The sequence below is a fragment of the Macaca mulatta genome, chromosome 7, assembly GCF_049350105.2.
Source record: "Macaca mulatta isolate MMU2019108-1 chromosome 7, T2T-MMU8v2.0, whole genome shotgun sequence".
Taxonomy (NCBI): Eukaryota; Metazoa; Chordata; class Mammalia; order Primates; family Cercopithecidae; genus Macaca; species Macaca mulatta.
The window spans coordinates 11,180,470-11,205,772 of NC_133412.1; the positions used below are offsets into that span (position 1 = coordinate 11,180,470).

Here is a 25,303-nt window from a genome sequence, read left to right on the forward strand (position 1 = left end):
TCTTCAAAGAAATTGACAGAAGGTTCAATGACACAAGAATAGCACCATTTATAATATAGATAGCTCTGCAGTAAAGCATAAATAAAAAGGTCAAGTATTTAGTCATTATAACTTGACCTCTTGTCCAAGGCAATCTCGGCTTCATTCAGAGAGAACTAGTTCCACTGAACTTTTAAGGAAAAACAGTATCTTTGCATAGCCTCAAAATATTATTTACTGTCATTGTATTTAACACATGCCCAGAAATTCCTCCTTCCATGGATGAAGCTTACTCCCATCGTTTTGAGTGCGAGCGGGACTTAGTGACTCGCTGCTAGTGAACAATAAATGGAAAGGGAAAAACAGGAAGTTTACAGGGAGAAACCTGACAGAGGTTTCTAAGTGGTAACTAAGAGGTAACTACGTGATCAGAGTTAACATCATCAGCAGTAAGGCCTATAAATATTTTGTGTCCACTGACATGATCCAACAAGAAAGGTACATCGTCTTAGGGTATTCTCCTCCAGAATCCATAAACTCAGCCTCATCATGAAAAATAAAAATAAAAATAAGAAAAACCCAAATTAAGGGACATTCTACAATATGGTCTACTCTTCAAAAGTGTCAAGTTCAGAAAAGACTAAGAAACTGTCACAAATAAGAAGAGACTAAGGAAATACAAAGAATAAATGCAATGGGGTATCCCAAGTTAGAAGAGAAAAAGGACATAAGTGGAAAAAACTGGAGAAATGCAAATAAAGTCTGTGGTATACCAATGTTAATTTCTTCATTTTGATAAAGATATCATGGCTATATAAAATAATAATATTAGGGGAAGCTGGGTAGAAGGTACATGGAAACTCGCTGTATTATCTTTGTAACTCTTCTGAAAAATCTAAAAAGTATTAGAAAATAAAAAGTTCACAAAATAAGTAATTGGACCATAATGTCATTTAGTATTAAGTTAATCTACATACAAGATATTCTGCAAACTCAACCACTTTCCTCACCTGTTAGAATAGATTCATGGTAGGTTTTTTGTTTGTTTTTCATTTTTTGGATTTTTTTTCTTTTTTTGAGACGGAGTTTCACTCTTGTTGCCCAGGCTGGAGTGCAATGGCGAGATCTCCGCTCACTGCAACCTCCACCTCCCTGGTTCAAGTGATTCTCCTGCCTCAGCTTCCCGAGTAGCTGGGATTAGAGGCATGCTCCACCACAGCTGGCTAATTTTGTATTTTCGGTACAGACAGGGTTTCTCCCTGTTGATCAGGCTGGTCTCGAACTCCTGACCTCAGGTGATCCACCCGTCTTGGCCTCCCAAAGTGCTGGGATTACCGGTATGAGCCACCGCGCCCGGCCTATTCATGGTAGGTTTCTACATGAGTTGCTTTTCATTGAAAAACAAGCATGTTCCCAGGACTTTGGTCTTTAAAAATGAGACAAACTTTTAAGAGCAAACATAAGGAACCTTTGATGCAGTAAATCACACCCAATAACCACAAATAACAGTTCACTCACTCATTTACCAAGCTCTGTCATCACGAACCATGTGACATGTCCTGTGTCATACACTAACAATGAAAAGATCTCCCCTCAATAGATGAACCCACCAATATCTTCACCTTGAGAGCAGTGGAATCAGAAAAGCCTCCTGACCTTGACCAGCTGAACTGGGTACCTTCCCTGGGTTATCCCACAGCACTCTGTACCCGCCACGCTGAACTGTATTTGTTGGTTTCCTCACATCTAAATCACCTCACAAGAGATATTTGCCAATAACTATGCAGGGTCTGAGATTCCACCCCATCTGTAAGCTGACAGGTTAGCCTGTTACTGTTTCATGGGTGCTAGCAGAAGACATGAGACACCTGGGCCAGAGACAAAGGTGTCTCTGGCAAAAGCAGTAGTCAAACCTCATGTTAATTTTTGTTGGTTCCTCATCGCCCCCGTCTCAAAGTGGTAATTCAAAGAGTCCTGTACATGCTGTGGGCTTTGTCACAGGGAAGGAACACTGAGCTGAGTGTTCCTTTGTGATCTGAGAGGAACACTGACCTGAGTGCACGCCCTCAGCTCAGCGTTCCTTCCAGTAAGTGAGTAAGTTCCTTGAGCAAGTGGAAGCAGCCTGGGGGAGATATTACGTCATCCCTCAGGGTTGCTTGCTGAAAACACAACTGTGAGAAATACAGAGAAGGAGCAGTCAGAGCCTTGCATTCTTGACATACCCACCAGGAGCAGTCTGGGCCACTGCACTTCAGCTCTCCCAACAATATTCTGAAAGACAAGGGCCGGGCGCGGTGGCTCAAGCCTGTAATCCCAGCACTTTGGGAGGCCGAGACGGGCGGATCACGAGGTCAGGAGATCGAGACCATCCTGGCTAACACGGTGAAACCCCGTCTCTACTAAAAAAATACAAAAAAAAAAAAAAAAAAACTAGCCGGGCGAGGTGGCGGGCGCCTGTAGTCCCAGCTACTCGGGAGGCTGAGGCAGGAGAATGGCGTAAACCCAGGAGGCGGAGCTTGCAGTGAGCCGAGATCCGGCCACTGCACTCCAGCCTGGGTGGCAGAGCGAGACTCCGTCTCAAAAAAAAAAAAAGACAGACAGGCAGTGTGTGACAGGCATTTCTGTACCCTCCGCACTTGGCATGGTGCATGATACACCTGATTCCTTAGCGTTTGGTAACTAAGTACCTATAAGCTAGAAATCTTAAGTTTGAAGCCAAAGACTACTGTTCCCAATTCTGCGACCATGTACACAGTCACTTAATCTTTTTAAGCTTCATTCTATTAATTTCTAGGAAATGTTCAAAAATAGAAGTTCAAGAAATGTTCAGTGAAAGAACTATCTCTGAGGATTCTTCTCTAATACTGAAAGGTTCGTGATTCTCTCAACGGCAGAATGCCAGAAATTCCAGGTGCCTGATATCGCTCTGACAAATCTGACTCACACAGCATTCCCCCATGGAGGGAGAAATTCATGACGACATAACACATTTAGGATTCTATTAAGTTGATTTTTGTTTCTCGGGGTTATTCATGAAAACCCCACAGTTCACTGGAAATTTTTATAAACTCTTTACAAACACAAGGCAGAAGACTCCACAACTACAGAATTTTAAAGGTAAATATAAAACCACATTAAGTATCTGCTTAGCTAGAAAGTAAGAGGTGAAGAAAGCAAGCTTTCTGAAACTTAATGATTTTAAAAAACCAGCAGTACCATTATTAAAGACAATATTTCCCTTCATGTGCAATACACAGGATATAACAGATCATGACCATAAGGCTCTATATCAGGTTCGTTTTTTTGTTGTTGTTGTTTTTTTGAGATGGAGTCTCGCTTTGTCGCCCAGGCTGGAGTGCAGTGGCACAATCTTGGCTCACTGCAACCTCCGCCCCCCAGGTTCAAGCGATTCTCCTGCCTCAGCCTCCCAAGTAGCTGGGACTACAGGCACCCACCACCACGCCCAGCTAATTTTTGTATTTTTAGTAGAGACGGGGTTTCACTGTGTTAGCCAGGATGGTCTCAATCACCTGACCTTGTGATCTGCCTACCTTGGCCTCCCGAAGTGCTGGGATTACAGGTGTGAGCCACCGCGCCCAGCCCAGGTTCTTTTCAAGTGCTAAATAAACAGATAAAATATAGATTTACTTTTCCAAGAGGAATTATCACCACGGGTTATGAAAAGCAGTATGTTGACATCCTCACCACTCAATGCCACTAAATTAAACAGTATATATTCATAATTCATTAGCATTAATTCCATTATCAAGTCACTGAAAATTCTGAGACCAATGTAGTATTCTCACAACAAATCATGTGAGGATATTCTTTCCATCCCACTCCACACATGACAATGACTAAGAATGTACAATGCAGTATCCCACATGTGCTTTATTCTTTTGCACATGTCACCTTTCAGTTGGAAAAGGTACATTTGAAGGTTTTTTCATTTGATAAACTAAGATCAAATTCATTTATTATGCTGGCTTGCTTTTTATTTAACAAAAGGGGAAGGGAAAGGGGAAAGGCAAGGAAAAGAAAAGAGAAAAACAATGGACAGCCACCAGGCAGTGTCTTGCCTCCACAGTGTTAGGATGGAATAAACCCACAGACTCAGAGTCTTCCCCTACTCCAGTCTCTGATTACGCTCCACTCTCCTCTCCTCTGGGACCATCTCCTTGCCTATCCCCTTCTTCTCAGACCAGCTAACAATGGTTTTTATCTCCAACCAACATGAGTTCCGAAATCTACCAGAATTATTCTACCGAGGTCAAGGCTGCTGCCAGCTGCTTGGTCCACCTGTATCTGTGGGCCTCCTCTACTTCTCTCTTTCTCTCTTTGGGCTTTTGTTTCAACTGCAACAGTGTGGCCCCAGAAGGCAGGAACCACTTCTGCTACAAGCTGGCAAACTAGCATGCCAAGCATGCCTACAAGATTCATAATCAGCGCTGCATGCAGACGCTGCCCCAGGATGGGTGGGGTCACACCCTGGATGCCAAGGAAGCTGTCCTGGCCCCAGGGAAAACCCTAACCATGGGTCTGCATGCCCTGCGTTATAGCCACACAGACCCGCATTCTCTGTGACTGTCTACACAAGGAGGTGAAATGCATCAAGAAGGAAAACCACCGGACCAACTTCCATAGGCCAAAAGACTCACCCTCCCACACGACTGGGAGCCTCGCAGTGCAGTGCCCTGAGGCCTGGCTGCAGCTCCCAAGCCTTGAGGCTTCAGTCCAGGTGTCTGCCTCCAGCCCAAAGGCAGCTTCTTAACCAACCACAAACCCTCCCTGAAGCTGCAGACCAAGTGTAAACAACACAGCTTCTTTTTTTGCAGAAACGAACAAAAAATGTGTATCTTAGACAGTGATATAGAAAAACATAGAGTTTTTTTTTTTTTTTAGTTTCAGATGATCAACTATATATATTTCTTTTTTTTTTTTTTTTTTTGAGACGGAGTCTCGCTCTGTCGCCCAGGCTGGAGTGCAGTGGCGCAATCTCGGCTCACTGCAAGCTCCGCCTCCCGGGTTCACGCCATTCTCCTGCCTCAGCCTCCCAAGTAGCTGGGACTACAGGCGCCCGCCCCTGCGCCCCGCTAATTTTTTCTATTGTTAGTAGAGACGGGGTTTCACCATGGTCTCGATCTCCTGACCTTGTGATCCGCCCACCTCGGCCTCCCAAAGTGCTGGGATTACAGGCGTGAGCCACCACGCCCGGCCATATATTTCAATTTTAATGAATAGTATCAAGTGCAAAAAATTCCAACTTTGAAGTCAGGCATACTTAAAATCGAATCCTGATTCTGCTACCTAAGAGATATGAGAATTTTGTACAAATTGTTGAACTTTATTTCTAAGGCTTAGTTTCAACATGTATAGAAGAGAGATAATGAAATCTACCCTATTAGGTTAAAGCTAGGATTTAATGAAATGGAGAAAGTGCCCATGTAACACATCTCACACAGAGCCTCACCTGGTAGGTTTCAGGAAATGACAGCACTGACGACCACCATCAGCTTGTTAGCTTAAGGTCACCTGCGGCTGCAGCGTCACTAGTGGCCACAGGGCTCATTTACACACACACACCGTGCCTATTAAGCCTAACCCTTCTGAGGACACTGAGTGTGCTCGCTTAACACACAGGTAAAAAACACTGTAGAATTATCACAAAATTAAAAGCCAAGAGAACAGAATTACAGGGTTGAAAAAACTCCTTAATAAATAACCTTACTCTATCCCATGCAGCAAGAAGGACCATTGTTGAACCCATTTCCATTAAATGAAACCAAACCCATTTTGAAAGTTTTTCAGTAAAGGTGATTTCCCAACTCTCCCTTGGATGCCCAGTTAACACTCATAACACAAATGGCTAATCTAAATCCCCTGCATTTTAGTTTAAGTAGATTTGATTTTTTTTTCCTTTGTCTTTACAACTTGGAAAACACAAATTATTAAACCATTTCTCAGACTTCTTTTGCTTAGCATCCTAAACCTTTCATCATACATCCTGTTTTTCTTATTTTTAATCATCTTTCAAGTTCCCTGTATCACCTCTATAGTTGCAGAAGTTAAAACAGTTGAACAAATCACATACACACAAAAAAAAGCTAAATAAAAGAGAAAATGAGTTAATGGTTATTTGTTTTATTTTTCTAATTACATATATATGTTAGTACGATGCTTGGATATTTTAATGACAGCCTCATGTTAATGACCTAATTTTAAATGTGACCCACAGTATATTCCAACCCAACAATTTGCTTCTCTTCACCTAAAAAGTAATTCGTAGCTTTTGTATAGAAGTTTATAATTTGTAAAATAATTCCACATGATCTTCACAACTATCCCTAGATGGAAGCAAGGAGATATTATTTCTAACAGTTGGTTTTGTTTGGAGTTAAAAAAGGTTCTAAGATAACCAAAACCAAAACCAAAACTAAGATCCCCTGACACCCACCAAGTGTTCCTTCTGTTCTACTACCTAAACCTAAACACATACACTACACCTCAGGTACACTACTGAAAAGATGCCTTTCCTACCACAATACTAATGCTACAGCTGTCCCTTTTCGTAGTCTCTGAATTCATGTTTCATGTGTTTTTAGAAGAGGTTCTACCCTGATTTTAAGGACTTTATCAAAAATAACCTTTTATTATCTTTCTAGAGCAAGTAAAGAGAATTCGTCAACTCCAATTAAATATGACATTGATCAGAAGCACTTATTTGCTCTCCTTCCCAAAACCCACCTAAAATAATCTTAATTTTTTTAAGGAGAGTTATGAGTCCATAAGATAATCATACACCATCAATGACAGACTGGATTAAGAAAATGTAGCACATATATACCATGGAATACTATGCAGCCATAAAAAAGGATGAGTTCATGTCCTTTGTAGGGACATGGATGCAGCTGGAAACCATCATTCTCAGCAAACTATCGCAAGAACAGAAAACCAAACACCGCATGTTCTCACTCATAGGTGGGAATTGAACAATGAGATCACTTGGACACGGGAAGGGGAACATCACACACTGGGGCCTGTTGTGGGGTGGGGGGAGGGGGGAGGGATAGCATTAGGAGATATACCTAATGTAAATGATGAGTTAATGGGTGCAGCACACCAACATGGCACATGTACACATATGTAACAAACCTGCACGTTGTGCATATGTACCCTAGAACTTAAAGTATAATAAAAAAGAAAAAAGATAATCATACAAAGAAGAGACAATAGCACTTGAGAGGGATACACTAGATGCTATTAGAACATGGTACCCAGATGAGGCCGGGCACAGTGGCTCACACCTCTAATCCCAGCACTTTGGGAGGCCAAAGAAGGAGGATCACTTGAAGTCAGGAGTTGAGACCAGCCTGGCCAACATGGTGAAACCCCGTCTCTACTAAAAATACACAAAATTAGCCAGGCGTGGTGGTGGGCGCCTGTAATCCCAGCTACTCGGGAGGCTGAGGCAGGAGAATCACTTGAACCCGGAGGGCAGAGGGTTGCAGTGAGCCGAGATTGCACCATTACAATCCAGCCTGGGCAACAGGGTGAGACTCCGTCTCAAAAAACAAAAAAACAAAACAAAACAAAAATTAGCCGGGCATTGTGGTGCGTGCCTATAGTCCCAGCTACTCAGGAGGCTAAGGCAAAAGAATTGCTTGAACCTGGGAGGCGGAGGTGGCAGTGAGCCGCCAAGATCATGCCACTACCCTCCAGCATGGGCGACAGAGTGAGACCCTGTCTGAAAAAAAAAAAAAAAAAAAAAGAAAACAATGTAGTACCCAGATGATCTGATGATGCAGCCAGTTGTCTAACTGAAGAGTAACTGGAATACAAGTCATTTGGTAACCAGAAGAGTATCTGGAATACAAGTTAAACTCAAAAAAGAGTCACTAATGTTCTCTCATTAAGCTAAGTCCAGTATAACTAGTTTAAATTATCTAATAATAAAAGTAAACATTCAGTCCTTCATGTGAACTTGAGAGTACAGTCTCTGCTAGCGATCCTATGGCTCGGCTCTGGGGGCCTGGGACCAGAAAGATAACCACAGCAGCCAAAAATGGTGATAGTGAAAACAGTGGCTGCTTTGGGGACTGAAACCTACCACCATCAAATCAAGTATTATGTTGATGACTTTAATTTGCCATAAGACAAATTTTTTAGAGGAACAGACTAAATTGGATGAAAGCTGGATACCACTGGAAATAACAAAATTCAACAGGTTAAATTACCTAACAACAGATTTTAATATAACAGAAGCATTGAACAAATCAAAGGCAGAACTAATGAAAATACAGATAAAACTAAAATTGGAAGATTTCCAAACAAACCTCCCTCTGATTAGTACAAAATGTCTCTCTGGCAACTGATGAGTATAGAAAAAAATGATGTAAAACCAGATCCATTCATATGAAAGGCTTCCCAATGGATGCAACCCCTGATGACATAATTCTTTTATGTCTAATCTTTTAAAGATTAGAAGATAAAGGTCAAGCACTAAATATTCAAATGAGAAAAACATTACACAAAGCATTTAAGCAATCAACATTTGCAGTGTCTGATACTATTAAATCCAATAAAAAGTTTATAGAGACCCCGGCCCTGAACCCTGGTATAAAAACACAGACTTTCTAATACTTTTCAAGGAGGATTATTTTGCAAAAAAAGAATGAAGCAAAACAAAGTATACACTAAACTCAGAGCGAAGCAAGAGCAAGAAGAAAAATGGAAGTGCTGTAAAGGATAAAACGCCTGAGAGGATGGATACCCCATTTTCCATGATGTGATTATTATGCATTGCACACCTGTACCAAAATATCCCATATACCCAGTAAATACATATACCTACTATGGACCCACAAAAATAAACTTAAAAAAAAAAAAAAAAAAGAAGTGCTGAGGATGCTCAAATGACATGTCTAGATTAGATGTTTGCTGAAATTTTGGGGTGACTTAGATAATCTGACCTGTAGAAAGCACCCACATATCCTTTTCTCAAATCATGGGGAAATAAAATGGATACACTTTAGTAGTAGAGCAAAAAAGAGATTAATTCTATTTAAGAAAAAAGCTAAAGAAATACTAAATAAAGCAGAAGCAGCCAGTAATTGTAACCTATGACTAAGAAACAAGGAAGCGATGTGGAAAGTACTAGACGGAAAGGTAGAAAAAGAAACACTGAAAAAAACTCATGTAAAATCACCAAGAATCCCTAAACAAATGAGACTCAAAAGGTCATAGATTTAAAGGAAAAGGAAACGGAAATAAAGCTGCCTAGGCTGGATCTGCTAAAGGAAATATACAACTTCAGGGCAGGAAAATGAAAGTTCAGGATGATGAAAATGATGCAGCTGGAGCAGTAAAAACAAAGAATTGTCTCAAAACAACAGAAAACACAAAATGGCGCTGGAGACTAGCAGTTTAGCACACAGATTCTGCTTGTATCTTTTGAAGGTTTTTAAAAAGAAAATCAAATTAGGCCCAATATTCAACATTCAGCTATAAGGAAAGGTTTTTTTGTTGTTGGAGTTTTCCTTTTTTCCTTTTTTTTTTTTTTTTTTTTGGTTATCCAGTTGAAAATTTTTTTAGCCTTGTTAGCCATAACAAACAAAAAAATTTTTTAATGTATAGTTCTGCTTGTGTTATTTCAGATGTTTTAAAATATCAAAGGGAAGAATCTTCTACTATATTGCCGTTGTAATATGAGACTATATTAGTACAAACTATATACCATACCAGAAGAGGGGAAAAAGGAACTGCATCAATGAGGACACGTAAAACTGTCTTGTTGCCTCATGGAAAGAAAAGATTTGAGGTTTAATTTAAAAGTACAGGCTGCTAGAGTAATATCCTTTCTTTTCCCTTCAGTCTAATTGTTGACACAAGGATACAGAGGAGGGAAGAAATTCAAATGTCATTACAATTAAAATTTCCTACCCAAAACAGCTTTTCATCAAATTAAATTGAAGAAAATATAGAATAGTTTTAAGCAAAAATATGCAGAGTCAACAACTATACTGACCAAACAGCAGTCTGGTTATTTTGTTTTTATTTGTATCTCTAAAAATAGTGTTTATAGACTTGCACATAATATTTTTCCCCCTGTTTATCTTGAATATTGATCCAGTGCATTCTGGTCACGCTGTTAAACATTTTTCTAACTCTGGCTATCTGTGACATCTTGAAAGGAATAGACAATGCATATGGCATGAATTCAATGATTCAACTTTTGGGGAAAAAAAGTGAAGGGCAGAAGAAATTTCTCATAGATCTGACTTTTTACGTTTGAAGGTAAGAATACAGTGCCATTTTCAAAGCTCTTGAAATGTAACTTAGAACTGCAAGAATACTGCTCAAGAAGAAAAGCCAAAGGCATGAGTATCTCTTTCAGAGACTTACAGAAAGAGTTCTACAAAGATACCTAAAGACTCACAGTCCTACCAGAAAAAGTATGACTTTGAACAACCGTCCCCTTTCCCATATCCACCACTAATAAAAATGAGGGTGTCACTGTCCATGGCCAGAAACAAACAGAGCAGGCAGTGCCTGTGTGGCACAAGTAGAAGTAAGCAGGCTGGAAAGGGCTGCCTCTCCAAAAATGGTTCCCACCTCTATGGTGGTAACAGAAATTTTACCATTAGAAATTTGCTTTTAAAGATTTTTATTTCTTTTATAAAGAGATCAGGCCGGGCACGGTGGCTCAAGCCTGTAATCCCAGCACTTTGGGAGGCCGAGACGGGCGGATCACGAGGTCTGGAGATCAAGACCATCCTGGCTAACACGGTGAAACCCCGTCTCTACTAAAAAAATACAAAAAACTAGCTGGGCGAGGTGGCGGGTGCCTGTAGTCCCAGCTACTCGGGAGACTGAGAAAGGAGAATGGCGTAAACCTGGGAGGCAGAGTTTGCAGTGAGCTGAGATCCGGCCACTGCAGTCCAGCCTGGGTGACAGAGCAAGACTCCGTCTTAAAAAAAAAAAAAGAGATCTGTAAAATAAAAAAAAAAACTGATAATACATATGAGCTTAAAGAATAATTATTAAACGAACATAAATGATCATCATCCAGGACAGGAAATAGAATACTGCCACCACCACACCTGCTATCTGGCCCTCCTCATCTCCCCACTAGAGGTGACCGCAATCCTGATATCTGGAATAATCATTTCCTTGATTGTCACTTTAATATTTAAATACACATCCCTAAAAACTTGGGTTTTTTTCTTGTGTTTGAACTTTACATAAATAGAATCATACTAAAGAATTCTGTGGGCATGTTTCTTTTACTTCATGCTATGTTGAAAAGATTCATCCACTTATTTAAGTATTCATTCCACTGTTAATGAATATTTGTATTGCTTCCATCTGAGGCACTTCTGAACATACAGCTGTGAATATTCGTGCTAGAGTTTCTCTAGAGCAGGGGGTCCCCATCCCCCAGACCATGGATCAGTACCGATCTGTGGCCTGTTAGGAACCGGGCTGCATAGCAGGAGGCGAGTGGTGGGCAAGTGTGCGAAGATTCTTCTCTATTTACAGCCACCCCCAACTGCTTGCATTACGGCCTGAGCTCCGCCTCCTGTCAGATCAGCAGCAGCATTAGATTCTCATAGGAGCCAAACCCTATTGTGAACTGCGCATGCGAGGGATCCAGGTTGCATGCAAGCTCCTTATGAGAATCTAATGCCTGATCATTTGTCACTGTCTCCCATCATTCCCAGATGGGACCGTCCAGTTGCAAGAAAACAAGCTTAGGACTCCCATTGATTCTACATTATGGTGAGTTGTATAATTATTTCACCATATATCACAATGTAATAATAATAGAAAGAAAGCACACAATAAATGTAACGTGCTTGAATCACCCTGAAACCATCATCCCCACCCCAGTCTGTGGAAAAACTGTCTTCTACAAAACCGGTCCCTGGTGCCAAAAAGGTTGGGGACCTCTGCTCTAGAGTATCCTGTAAGGGTGAAAGTGCTAGATCTTCAGTTTTATCAGAAAATGGCAAACTATCTTCCAAAGTGAGCATCAACATATACATACACTGTGTGTGAAACAGAAATTCACTTTTTAATTACCAGTCTTCAAACGTTCACTGTTACAATGGAAATCTACTTAGAGAATATATGTTAAGCTGTATTCGCTACTCTTAGATAAAGGTCTATATTCTCTACTCCTAGATAAAGGCCTATCTTCCAAATAACATCTGAGAATTGGACCAGAGGTCCAGCTAATTTGGGAAGAAAAAATAACATACAGGCAACCCCACTTATTGGTGGACTTAACCAACCACAGATCAAAAATATTTTTAAAAAATAAAAAATAACAATACTGGCCAGGCACAGTGGTTCACACCTGTCATCTCAGCACTTTCGGAGGCCAAAGTGGGAGGATCACTTGAGACCAGCAGTTCAAGACCAGCCAAAGCAACATAGCAAGCTCCTGTCTCTATAAAAAAATGAAGAAATCAGCCAGGCGTGGGCGGCACACATCTATAGTCCTAACTACTAAGGAGGCTGGGGCAGGAGGATCGCTTGAGCCCAGGAGGTCGAGGCTGCAGCGAGCTATGATCATGCCATTGCACTCCAGCCTGGGTGACAGAGGAAGACCCTGTCTCTCTAAAAATAAATGAATAAAGAAAATTATATTAAAATAACAATACAACAACAAAAATACAAATAAAAAATAATACAGTATAAGTTTACATAGCACTTACATTGCATTAGATATTACAAGTGATTTAAAGATGATTTAAAGTATATAAAGGAAGATATCTATACTTTTTGCATAGGTTATATTAAAATATTGTGCCATTTTATATCAGAGACTTGAGTATTCCTAGATTTTGGTATCCACAGGCATCCTGAAACCATCCCTCTTGGATACCAAGGGAAAACTTTTGAGTCCTTAAGTCCTCAAAAGCGATTGCAACAAAACCAAAAATTGACAGGTGAGACCTAATTAAACTAAAGAGTTTCTGCTCAGCAAAAAACAAAACAAAACAAAAAAAACTATCAACAGTATAAACAGATAATCTATAGAATGAGAGAAAATATTAGAAAACTATGTAATCTGACAAAGGTCTAATAATGTATAAGGAACTTCAACAGCTGAACAAGTAAAAAACAACCCCATTTTAAAATGGGCAAAAGACATGAAGAAACACTTCTCAAAAGATGACATACAAGTAGCCAACTAACATATGAAAAAATGCCCAATATCACTAATCATCAGAGAAATGCAAATCAAAACCACAATGAGATATCATGTCACATCACGCAGAATGGCTATTACTAAAACGTCAAAAAAAAAAAAAAAAAAGAAAGGAAGAAAAAAACAGATGCTGATGAGGCTGTGGAGAAAAGGGAATGTTTACATACTGTTGGTAGGAATGGAAATTAGTTCAGTCACTGTAGAAAGCTGTTTGGAGGTTTCTCAAAGAACTGAAAACAGAACTACCATTCGACCTAGCAATCCCATTACCGGGTATATATCCAAAAGAAAAGAAATCTTTCTACCAAGAAGACATATGCAAGTGTATGTTCATTGCAGCACTTTTCACAAGAGCAAAGACATGGAATCAACCTAGGTGCCCATCAGTAGTGCACTGGATACAGAAAATGTGGTACATACACATCTCGGAATACTATGTGGCGATAATCATATCCTTTGCAGCAACATGGATGCAGTTGGAGGCCATTAGCCTAAGCAAACTAACACCAGAACAGAAAACTAAAGACTGCACCTTCTCACTTATAAGTGGAAGCTAAACACTGGGTACTATGGACATAAAGATGGCAACAATAAACACTGAGAACTACTAGAGAGGGGAGAGAGAGTGGGCAAGGGTTGAAAAACTAACTATTAAGTACTATGCTTAGTACCCGGGTGACAGGATCCATTGTATCCCAAACCTCTGCATCAGCATCATGCAATATACCCAGGTAACAAACCTGAACATGTACTCCCTGAATCCAGAATAAAAATTGAAATTACTTTTTAAAAAGATGAATACAGAAAGAGAGAGAGAGAGAGAGAGAGAGAGAGAGAGAGAGAGAGAGAGAGAGAAAGAAAGAAAGAAAGAAAGAAAGAAAGAAAGAAAGAAAGAAAGAAAGAAAGAAAGAAAGAAAGAAAGAAAGAAAGAAGCATAGAGCCTTTGTCTGAGAAACCAAATCTGGATTACATCTCACTGTGATGACAGTGGCCATCCTTCAGGGCACGTGGCAAACAAACACTGAGATAGAAGAGAAAAACAGATGAACAATGATAGACGGGAACAACTACAAGTAAGAGAAAGGGGGGAAACACTTATTTTTATTACTTAACCTAAGACCACTGACTTTTAAATTCTTTGAGACTCAGAACCACACTTGCATTCAATAAACGACTCAACAATCAAGGATATTATATCCAAGAACTTTTAATTTCTCAGAAAAATATAAATAAATTCTGTTAACAACCAATGCTATTTATGTCTAGCATTCAAGGAACAAAGAAATTTGACTTCACTGAATACAGATAACTAAGGTTCTATTAGCAAAAAAATTCAATAAATACTAAAAGTAGGCACCATGTTTACATATTAAGCAGAACTCAAATCTGTGGTAAATTTAAGATAAGACGCTGGCATCATCAAATCAAGCACTGTTACTTCTATTCTTGCTCTTCCTACATGGAGAAACAGGATTGCCCAAGGGTAGACAGAGTCATGACAGAAGTAGATTCAAATCCACATTTCTTTGAGTTGGTGGCCTGTATTCCTTACACTAAACCACATTGTCAAAAGAAAACTATCACATCACAGGCCAAACTTCAATGTTCAGCATCAAAATCAAAATTTTAAAGGTTGATAAATAGCTCCTAATTTCACTACTTTGGTACATAATAGAGAAATTATATACTCATAAAGAAACACAGAAAATGGAAACCAAAAGGGTATATACTGTTTAGAAGACTGAAGTACACGGTAATTATGTTACCTCTCTCCACCAATCTAAAATGGTTGCAAAAGAATGTATGACGGGCGCAGTGGCCACGCCTGTACTCCCAGCACTTTGGGAGGCCAAGGCGGGCGGATCACAAGGTCAGGAGATTGAGACCACGGTGAAACCCTGTCTCTACTAAAAATACAAAAAAAAAAATTAGCCGGGCACGGTGGTGGGCACCTGTAGTCCCAGCTACTCAGGAGGCTGAGGAAGGAGAATGGCGTGAACCCGGGAGGCGGAGCTTGCAGTGAGCCGAGATCGTGCCACTGCACCCCAGCCTGGGCGACAGAGTGAGACTCCGTCTCAAAAAAAAAAAAAAGAATGTAGCAAACGATTTTGTGACCCAGCTCCTGCTCAGTCTCATTGCTGTCCCTGGTCTCTCCAGGGAGTAAGAGATTCCCCGTCTGTGAACTGTGCAGAGCGTGTGAAGAAACTCACCATCTCAAGACATTTTTTCGAAGTTACTGAAATGATTAAATGAATCAGATACTTCAGACCACTCCAAATTGCAGGTCATAAGCCATTAGTAGGTCATTATATCATTTAGGTTTTTAAAATGCTGCTGCAGCTCCCAGCATGACTGACACAGAAGATGGTGATTTCTGCATTCCCAACTGAGGTACCTAGTTCATCTCACTGGGACTGCTTGGACAGTGGGTGCACCCCACGGAGGGCAAGCTGAAGCAGGTCGAGACATCAACTCACGCCGGAAGTGCAAGGGGTCAGCGGATTTCCCTTTCCTAGCCCAGGGAAGCCGTGACAGACTATACCTGGAAAATCCGGACGCTCCCAACCAAATACTGCACTTTTCCAACAGTCTTAGCAAATGGCACACCAGGAGATTACATCTTGTGCCTGGCTCGGTGGGTCCCACGCCCATGGAGCCTTGCTTACTGCCAGCGCAGCAGTCTGAGACAGACCTGCGAGGCAGCAGTCTGGCAGGGGGAGGGGCGTCTGCCATTGCTGAGGCTTGAGTAGGTAAACATGGTGGCTGGGGAAGTTCATACTGGGCGGAGGCCACCACAGCTCTGAAAGGCTTGCTGCCTCTGTAGACCCCACCCCTGGGGGCAGGGCATAGCTGAACAAACAGCAGCAGAAACTTCTGCAGACTTAAACGTCCCTGTCTGACAGCTCTGAAGAGAGGTGTGGTTCTCCAAGCATGGTGTTTGAGAATGGACAGACTGCCTCCTCAAGTGGGTCCCTGACCCCCGTGTAGCCTGACTGTGAGACACCTCCCAGTAGGGGCCGACAGACACTTCATACAGGCGGGTGCCCCTCTGAGATGAAGCTTCCAGAGGAAGAATCAGGCAGCAATATTTGCTGTTCTGCAATATTTGCTGTTCTGCAGCCTCCGCTGGTGATAACCCAGGCAAACATGGTCTGGAGTGGACCTCCAGCAAACTCCAACAGACCTGCAGCTGAGCAGCTGAGGGACCTCTTAGAAGAAAAACTAACAAACAGAAAGGACTAGCATCAACATCAACAAAAAGGACATCCACACCAAAATCCCATCTGTACGTCACCAACATCAAAGACCAAAGGCAGATAAAACCACAAAGATGGGGAGAAATCAGAGCAGAAAAGCTGAAAATTCTAAGAACCAGAGCGCCCCTTCTCCTTCAAAGGATCGCAGCTCCTTGCCAGCAACGGAACAAAGCTGGACAGAGAATGACTTTGACGAGCTGACAGAAGTAGGCTTTGGAAGGCTGGTAATAACAAACTTCTCTGAGCTAAAGGAGGATGTTTGAACCCATCACAAGGAAGCTAAAAAGCTTGAAAAAAGATTAGACGAATGGCTAACTAGAATAAACAGCATAGAGAAGACCTTAAATTACCCAATGGAGCTGAAAACCATGGCAGGAGAATGTAGCAAACAATAAAATGTAACACTCTTCAGGGAAAAAAAGCTAAATTAGAACTTTTATAAGAAAATATAGGAGAACATCTTTAACCTTGGGGGAAAGATGGATTTCTCAAGGCCATAAAACACCATGAACAGTAGGCTAGAAAATTGATAAATTCAACTAAAATGTAAAACAATGCACTGAAAGACACCACTATAGAAGTGAATCTCATATCAGGAGACACCTGCAAACACAAATATCAAAAGATAAGTGTCAAGATTACATCTTTTTTAACCCACAAATCAATAAGAAACAAAATAGCCAAATGGTCGAAGAATGTGAACAAGCAGTTCACAAAGAAAGCAGGCACCACAAATACAAAGATGTTCAATGTCAGCAACAACTAAGGAAATGTAAACTAAAACCTCCAAGGATGAGGTCTCCACACCACCTCACAGCCAGGCACGCCCATATTTTTATATAAGACTCTATCATTACCATCATCTGCAACCCCCTGCCCCACCAAATCTCAACGTGAAACATTCTAATCTACAGCCACCACTTCCCACCTCTCCAACTCACACTTTCTCAAGAAGGTCAATAATCCTTCTGCCCAGAAGAATCTGCAGTCCTGTGATCCCACGATCTTTTTACTGCCCCTCATCTTCCCCCATATCTTCACTTATTTCCTTATCCCACTTAAATTCATGTCAATCATTCTAATCATCTCCTTTTCCCTCTCTCATTTCATTGCATTTGCTCTGCTAAACTATAATCATGATTAAGTCCTACCCTTCTGTCCGGTCTTTCTGGGCCTGCACCCATACAGCACAATATGAGTCGGGGAAAAGTATACCTGTTCTCACCTTAAATTTATGAATACCAACTTCATGTGGGCCCCTATTGTCACCCAACATCTATACCGCATTTTCCTATTTGGAAAATAAGAAACTATACTTTCTCACTTCCCCAACAACTATTTCTTACCTTCTACTTCCAGTACCTCCTCCACAACACTTATCCATGATTTTCTTAGACCGCTTCCTCAAGCCCCTGTGACATCTACCCATCTACACATATCTATGCCCATATATTCTGCCTTTCCTCCAGTTACAGTTGGAAAACTGCCCAAGCCCCAGCAATGGGCCATCCCTCCACCTACACAATAGATCCTATCAAGCTCATAATCTACTAAAGAACATAGATCCAGGAATACTCACCCCTCCCCATATTATTTTCGTCCTCTTTTCTGGATCTATCATCAAGTAAACATGTAGTTATTTCTCCCACCTTTAAAAAATGTCTTAACTGGCCAAGCACAGTGGCTGATATCTGTAATCCCAGGACTTTGGGAGGCCAAGGCAGGATTGTTTGAGCCCAGGAATTCGAGACCAGCCTAAGCAACATAACAAGACCCTGTCGCTACAAAAGAAATGCCAAAAAAAGAAAAAATTAGAAAGTGTTAACCCACTTCTCCCACCAGCCCATTATTCTCCTTTCCTTTATAACAAAACTCCTTAAAATTAAGTCATTTATACCTGCTGTCTCAAACGTCTCCTCCCACATTCTTTTTAAAGTCAAGAAAATTTATCCCACCACTCCCACAAAACTGCACTTGTGAAGATCACCAATAACCTTCCCGTTGTTAAATTTAACAGTCAATTCTTCATTGTCATCAACTGCATTTGATACAGATCTCTCCTCCTGCTTCAAAACACTTAAAGACACTACACTCTCCTGGTTCTTTCTTCTACCACTCATGCTCAGTCTCCTTTGCTGTTTTCTTCTCTTTACCCTAAACTGTAGACACTGTGGTCCCTGGGAATCAGTACTTCTCTAGGTAATAACTCCCCTGGTCATCTCATACATTCTCATGACTTCAAATATCATCTATAGGCTGGCATCACCCAAATGTATTATTGCCAGCCCAGGCCTGGATCCTGAACCCCACATTCCTCTATCCAGCAGCCTGCTCCATGCCACCTATTAGATGTTGTGCCGGGTCTCTTCCATGTGCCAATGCAGATTTATCCCCCACCCTTCTCCATCCTGTTCTGCCCTAGAAGGTTGACCAGTATGGACTACAACTTCCCTTGTCTTCTGGCTTCCAGTAGGTTAGGCTTATGGAAGCCTTGGCAGAGACAAGAAGAGAATGTTTATTCCTCTGACTCTCTCAGTGTGGGGTCATCTTCACTGGCTGAGTCCCCTCACTGAAGGTGATTCCTCCCAAGGCCAACTCTCTATGACTCTCTTCAAATTTCCAGTAACTAGGGTGGTACCATCTCTGCTGCTACTTGCCCTCTCAACTCAGCACTACCTCAGTGCTTTCATTATACTCTACATATACCTTTGTAAATAATTCCTTTGTCAAAATGTTCAACTGGCCGGGCGCAGTGGCTCACGCCTGTAATCCCAGCACTTTGGGAGGCTGAGACGGGCGGATCACGAGGTCAGGAGATCGAGACCATCCTGGCTAACAAGGTGAAACCCTGTCTCTACTAAAAATACAAAAATTAGCCAGGTGCGGTGGCGGGCGCCTGTAGTCCCAGCTACTCGGGAGGCTGAGGCAGGAGAATGGCGTAAACCCAGGAGGCGGAGCTTGCAGTGAGCTGAGATCCGGCCACTGCACTCCAGCCTAGGCGACAGAGCAAGACTCCGTCTCAAAAAAAAAGAAAAAAAATGTTCAATTATATTGAGTGTGCCAGCCATTTCTTAAGGAATTCTGACTGCAACAGGTATCTAAGTGACATCTCAATTTTAATACATGCAACACTGAGTACTTCCTATAACTTACATACCTCAGTTAAGGGCAACTCCCTTCTTCTCGCTGTTCAGACCAAAAACCTAGTGTCATCCTTACATATCTTTTTATCTCATACCCAATATTTGCAAGTGTTCTCTGCTCTTCCCTCTACATAGACCTAGAACCCAGGCACTTTTCACCACCTCCACTGCTCTCCTCTGGACCCAGGAACCACCACCACTGCTCACCTGGATTATTATTAGTGGCTTCCTAACTAGTCTATCTGCTATCAGTAGTAGCAGTGGCTTCCTAACTAGTCTACCTGCTCCCTTCTTGCCAGTCTTCAGTTCCTTCCAACACAGCAAAATGATCCTGTTAACACAGGAGTAAAATTATATCACTCTTCTCTTCAAACCCTCCACTGGTTTTTCATCTCACTCAGAACAAAAGAAAACATCTTTACAATGACCTACAATACTATGCGATCTGGCTGGATAATGCCTTTCCAACCCCATCGCATACTTGCTCACTTTGCTTTGGCCACACTGGCCTTCCTTGCGATTCCCTGTCCTCCTAATCTCAAAGCCTTTGAGCTTGCTATTCCCTTTGCCTGGGACACTTTTCCCACAGATATCCTCACTTGCTCCCTCACCCTCCTCAGATCTTTGCTTAAATGTTATCTTCTCAGTAAGACCCCAGGCTACTTCTAAAACTAGTAACAGCCCTTCCTCATTTTATTTCTATTCTAAGCAATTATAGCATTTAACATTTTATATATTCTTCTTGTTTGTCTCTACCCTGTAGAAAGTCAACTCTGTGAGGCAGGCGTTTATATTTGTTCTGTTCACCACTCTATGCCCAGCCTCTAAGCCAATAGCTGAAACAATGGGTACTTAAATATCTATTGAATTAACTATGCTAGATACCATTCAGTCAACTGGTCACAATTTAAAAGTCCAACAGTACTATGTATTTGCAGAGATACTGAACACTAGGAACTCTAGCTCATCTTTACTGTGGAAAGCAATTTGGCAATATCTAGAGAAGTTTATGACTGCACACCTAAGGAACGAGCAATATTTTTTCTCAGTTGTATATTTATTTATACCAACAAGGATAGTACACTAGGAAGCAGAATGAAGTTGAGCTCTCGAAAGTAAACCAATATAGCACCAAAACACTGAGTGTGAAAAAAGCATGGAAGCTCTTCTCAGTCTTATGCTATCATGAGAAGAAACTGATAAATCAGCAACAGAGTGGGAAAGAAACGTAGGCACATATCAAAAGACAGGGTTTTTTGGCAATCACCAAAAAAACCAATCACAGATAAACAAGCTACTTCAGAAGAAATCAGTAAGCAAAGACACTACAAGAAAAATACATGGGAGACTCAATCCATGCCAGGTTTTCAATTATGAATAAAATGCTAAAATAAATAACCAAAATCATAAACCAGAGGACAGGCCTGCTAGGTTGGACAAAAAAAAATTTTTTTTTTTTGAGATGGAGTTTTGCTCTTGTTGCCCATGCTGGAGTGCAGTGGTGCGATCTCGGCTCACTATAACCTCCTCGGTTGAAGCAATTCTCCTGCCTCAGCATCCCTAGTCGCTGGAATTACAGGCGCCTGCCACCACTGCCAGCTAATTTTGTGTATTTTTAGTAGAGACGAGGGTTTCACTATGTTGGCCAGGATGGTCTCGAACTTCTGACCTCAGGCGATCCACCTGCCTCGGCCTCCCAAAGTACTGGGATTACAGATATGAGCCACCGCGCCCAGCCTGGACTAGAATTTTTAACTGCCTTCCAACATTTATGAAGTATCTCTTTTTGACAGATACTAGTAACTGACTACACACTGATTGAATTAAATCTACTTTAGTCCACAAGTTAATTTCATTGCATTACTTCAATTTTCTCCCCCTACATCTTTTGGCAGAACGGCTGATGAGAATTAAAACTAACCAGCTCATATTTTACCTTCATTCCCTTCTACCACCTTGAAGAAAAATGCTTATAAACCCATAATTGGCCAAAATATAGGTACCAAGAGGGAAGCACTCATTTGACAGGAAAAATTATTTAGTCCTTGAACAGTCAATGAGTTGAGAAAAATCCACAAACCTAAAGAAGTTATGCTATTTGAATCATCTATGGTAATGACAAACTGAATCCTGTGCTTCTGACTCACAATTTTATGATGTACTTCTTTCCTGCTCAGAAAAGCATCTTCTATTAAGTTAGAAGAGAATGCATCACTTTATGGTTCTTAGTCTCGTGCAGGCATTCAAAAATACAGGTGGATAAAGAAGAAAGGTAGAACTAAACAGCAACATCAAAGTCATGCGGAAGAAAAAATTCAAAACAGTCCCAAAGTATTATTTTTGTTTTACTTCTCTGCTTCTCACATCTGCATCCTCTGTATCTTTTTAACCTGGCAATAATTATTTATTAAGGTAACTGCAGATTCACACATAGTTGTAAAGAAATAATACAGGGAGATCTCTTGTACACATTGCCCAGTTTCCCCCAATAACATTTTGCAAAACCATAATATAATATCACAACCAGGAGAGTGACACTGAAACTGATACAATCTGCCAATCTTATTCAAATATATTCATACTCATTTGTGCACATGTGTGTATATTAAGTGCTATACAGTTTTATCCCCTGTGTAGGTTTATGTATCTGCCACCACAGTCAAGATACTAAACAGTATCAGCATCCCAGGGATCTGTCATGCTGCCCCTTTATAACCACATCCACCTCCCACCCTCCCATCCCCAACACCTAGAAATCACTCGTCTATCTTCCACTTATTCTTTAAATTCTTTTTTTTTTTTTTTTTTTTTTTTTTTTGAGACGGAGTCTCGCTCTGTCGCCCAGGCTGGCTATTCTTTAAATTCTTACGCCACACCTTAGTAGGGACCCTGCAGCCATCTGTACACCCAGCACTCCCCCATTATTCCCGGTTACTGCTCTACAGCATCACATCACTGAAGGTGCAGTCGATCTTAGATTACAGCTGATCACGGATAGACTGGGTTTTCACTGTATTGACAGAGAAGACTATCTAAAAGCACAATCAAAAACTTGGTGCTCAGTGCATCTGGCTCCAATAAGTGCATATCCACTACTATGCATATGCCCGGCTACTTAAAAAAAAGGAAGAAAAAAGAGAACGTATATTCTAGAAACTTTATCATGCCTCCTATAAATATAAGTAATGTTTCCTCCAATATCAAAGAAAACATTTATTTTTCTCAGACTATCAAATTTACAGCGGCATGGCTCAGCTTTTTCCACTTCTAGGAAGGCTTTTATCTATCGCGAAGACTTTAGTCTTTCTACATCGGTACATGGAAACCCTTACTTCCACTTCACATCATTTTTTTCCCTTACAAGCCATTAGAAACACCGTCCTCTACTTGAATTTAAAATCCAAAGAACAAAGGATACATTGCTAGTTATAAAAGTGGGATTTAAAAATATAAATGCAATGTCTGTGCAAGTTTTAGAGCACTAAGCAGTATGCATGCAACTGGAATTCTTACCTGCAGAGCTGAGGAGGACACTGAAATCTGTTCCCCTCTGGGACTCTCCACTTTCATTATTGACCTCTTTTTCAATATCTTGATATCGATCCCAGTTAGAGACAATCTTTCTTTTAGAATAATTTCCCTGTTCATCATTCTCTTCTCCATAGGTCTCTGCATCGCTGTCGTCTTCAACCTGCAACCATTAGAGATAAATCAATAAGTAGGCAGTGGAAATCCTGACCTTAGTAGACTTCCTGTAAAATAAAACAAAAAAGTACATGGGCATATCAATAAAAAGCAATACACCAAGCTGTCTGAAGATATTAAATAGTAAGAGAATCACACTATACCAGAATGTTCTTTCAGGGTGAACTTTTCAGTAATCACTGAAAAGGAAATCTAGCAAGCAGCTGCCCAAACATTTGTGTAGCTGATCTCTAAAACCTATCCCTGTGTATCCTACAGGGAATTAAGTTTCATCCAGTTAAAAGAATCAAGGCTGTAAGTATCTTAAACTCAAAGGACTTCAGGATGGAAATCAACTCTCCCTTTCAATTTATGGATTTTACAAACGCATTCCATAAATATGTTTATAAGATTTAACTTTTTAGAGCCATTAAAGTATGACATGATTTAAAACTATTTAACTTACACACTCGTAGGAAAACACTATTACATATAGTGAGGGACAATGACTTGTGAAATGGTGTATGAATTTACATGGTACCACATTTACACATATGATTCCATACTCTAGAATAATGAAAACCATTGCGCATCTAAATTTGTTTTAGTACTTCTTATTAACAACTTGAGTTTGGAATAAATACATGTTATAAACAGAACTATCCAGATAGGGGATTAATGAATGTTCTGAGGTTATATATTGACACAAATCTACTTTTAAATATTGAGAGGAGACAAATTACTGACAAAGTCAAGGCCACTTCTTTTGCCCTTGATAGCCTTCTGTGAACGCCCTCTCAGGTGTCCTCTTAGCACTCTCCAGGCTCAATTTCTCCAACTTGTCTGTGTCATTTTTCAGGTAGTGTCTGTGTGAGCAATTAGTTGTATACATGTGGACACACACACACATACACAATGCTCCGAGTAAAAAGGATGCACAAAATCTTAATTCAATAGAAAAGAAAGTGCTTGGGTATACAAAAGTTCCCTGTATTACAACTGACTATGTTGTATAGATTTCTATAAGCTTTAAACAGCAACCCTGCTCAGATGCATTCTAGAGAACAGCTTCCAGTGTTGGGCACTGAAAGGTTAAGACAGCATGCAGAAAGATACACAATGTGAACAATTCTAGAAGATAAGGAGCCCAGTTTCTTCAATGAATAAACTGCAGGGGAAAAAAATGGTAGCAGAGGACGGAGACACCTATAAACCAAATAACTTAAGGCATAACCAGCTGTAATGTAGGGAACTTATTTGTACTCATTTGAACAATCTAGAGGAAATAATGACTATGAGACAACTGGGAAAAAGTAAATAATGACTGGATATTTGATTACATTAAGGAAATACCACCAATTTATTGTTTGTTAGTTATAATACTGGTATTGTACTTTTTTTTAGTGTTGTTAACTTTTAGATATAAACACCGAACTCTTTATGGATGAAAAGGTAGGACATGTGAGATTTGCTCCAAAATAGTGGGTGGAGAGGAATGGTGGATAGACATGAAATACACTATACTTAATTGGTAATTGCTGAAGCTGGATGATGGGTACATGGAAAATCATATTATTATTCTATCTACTTTTGCATGTATTTAAATTTTTTCATAATAGAATATTAAATTTTTAAAAGAGAGAGAGATGCACATAGAATCTTGTGTCCCAAACATTACAAAATCCTTATCAAGAAAAAAATGAGTAAAATATATTAAAACAACTCATCTGTATAGGATGGGTTGGACTTAAAAAAAATAGTGTGGACTTAAAAAAAATAACAAGCTTTTATTAACACAGAAACAGGACATATGTATTGGAGAAAATTAGGAGGAAAAGACAAGCAAAACTAAAATAAATAAAAACCCCAAATTCCATCACCCACAGAGTACCACTAACGCCTTAGTACACAAACTTCCAGATCTTTTTCTATGTATATATTTATATATACTTCTTTTTGGTCACCAGATTTTTTAAAAATATTCTTCATCTCTCCATTTAATAAATTTCATTTCATGTAACACC

At 40.4% G+C, this 25,303-nt stretch overlaps 1 protein-coding gene across 2 annotated transcripts in view; it reads right to left on the bottom strand.

Moving 5' to 3' along the window:
- The window catches only part of AVEN (apoptosis and caspase activation inhibitor), a 186,929-nt gene that overhangs the window by 127,416 nt on the left and 34,210 nt on the right, over window positions 1–25,303 (bottom strand). Inside the window, exons 2-3 of one of the 2 annotated variants that reach the window (XM_077939073.1) lie at window positions 23,109–23,286; window positions 12,338–12,430 (exon numbers count right to left, since the gene is read on the bottom strand). In XM_077939073.1, coding sequence (XP_077795199.1) covers window positions 12,338–12,430; window positions 23,109–23,286 — 271 coding nt within the window. The remainder of the gene's footprint in view (window positions 1–12,337; window positions 12,431–23,108; window positions 23,287–25,303) is intronic. The other variant, XM_001085261.5, reaches the window with a different exon arrangement.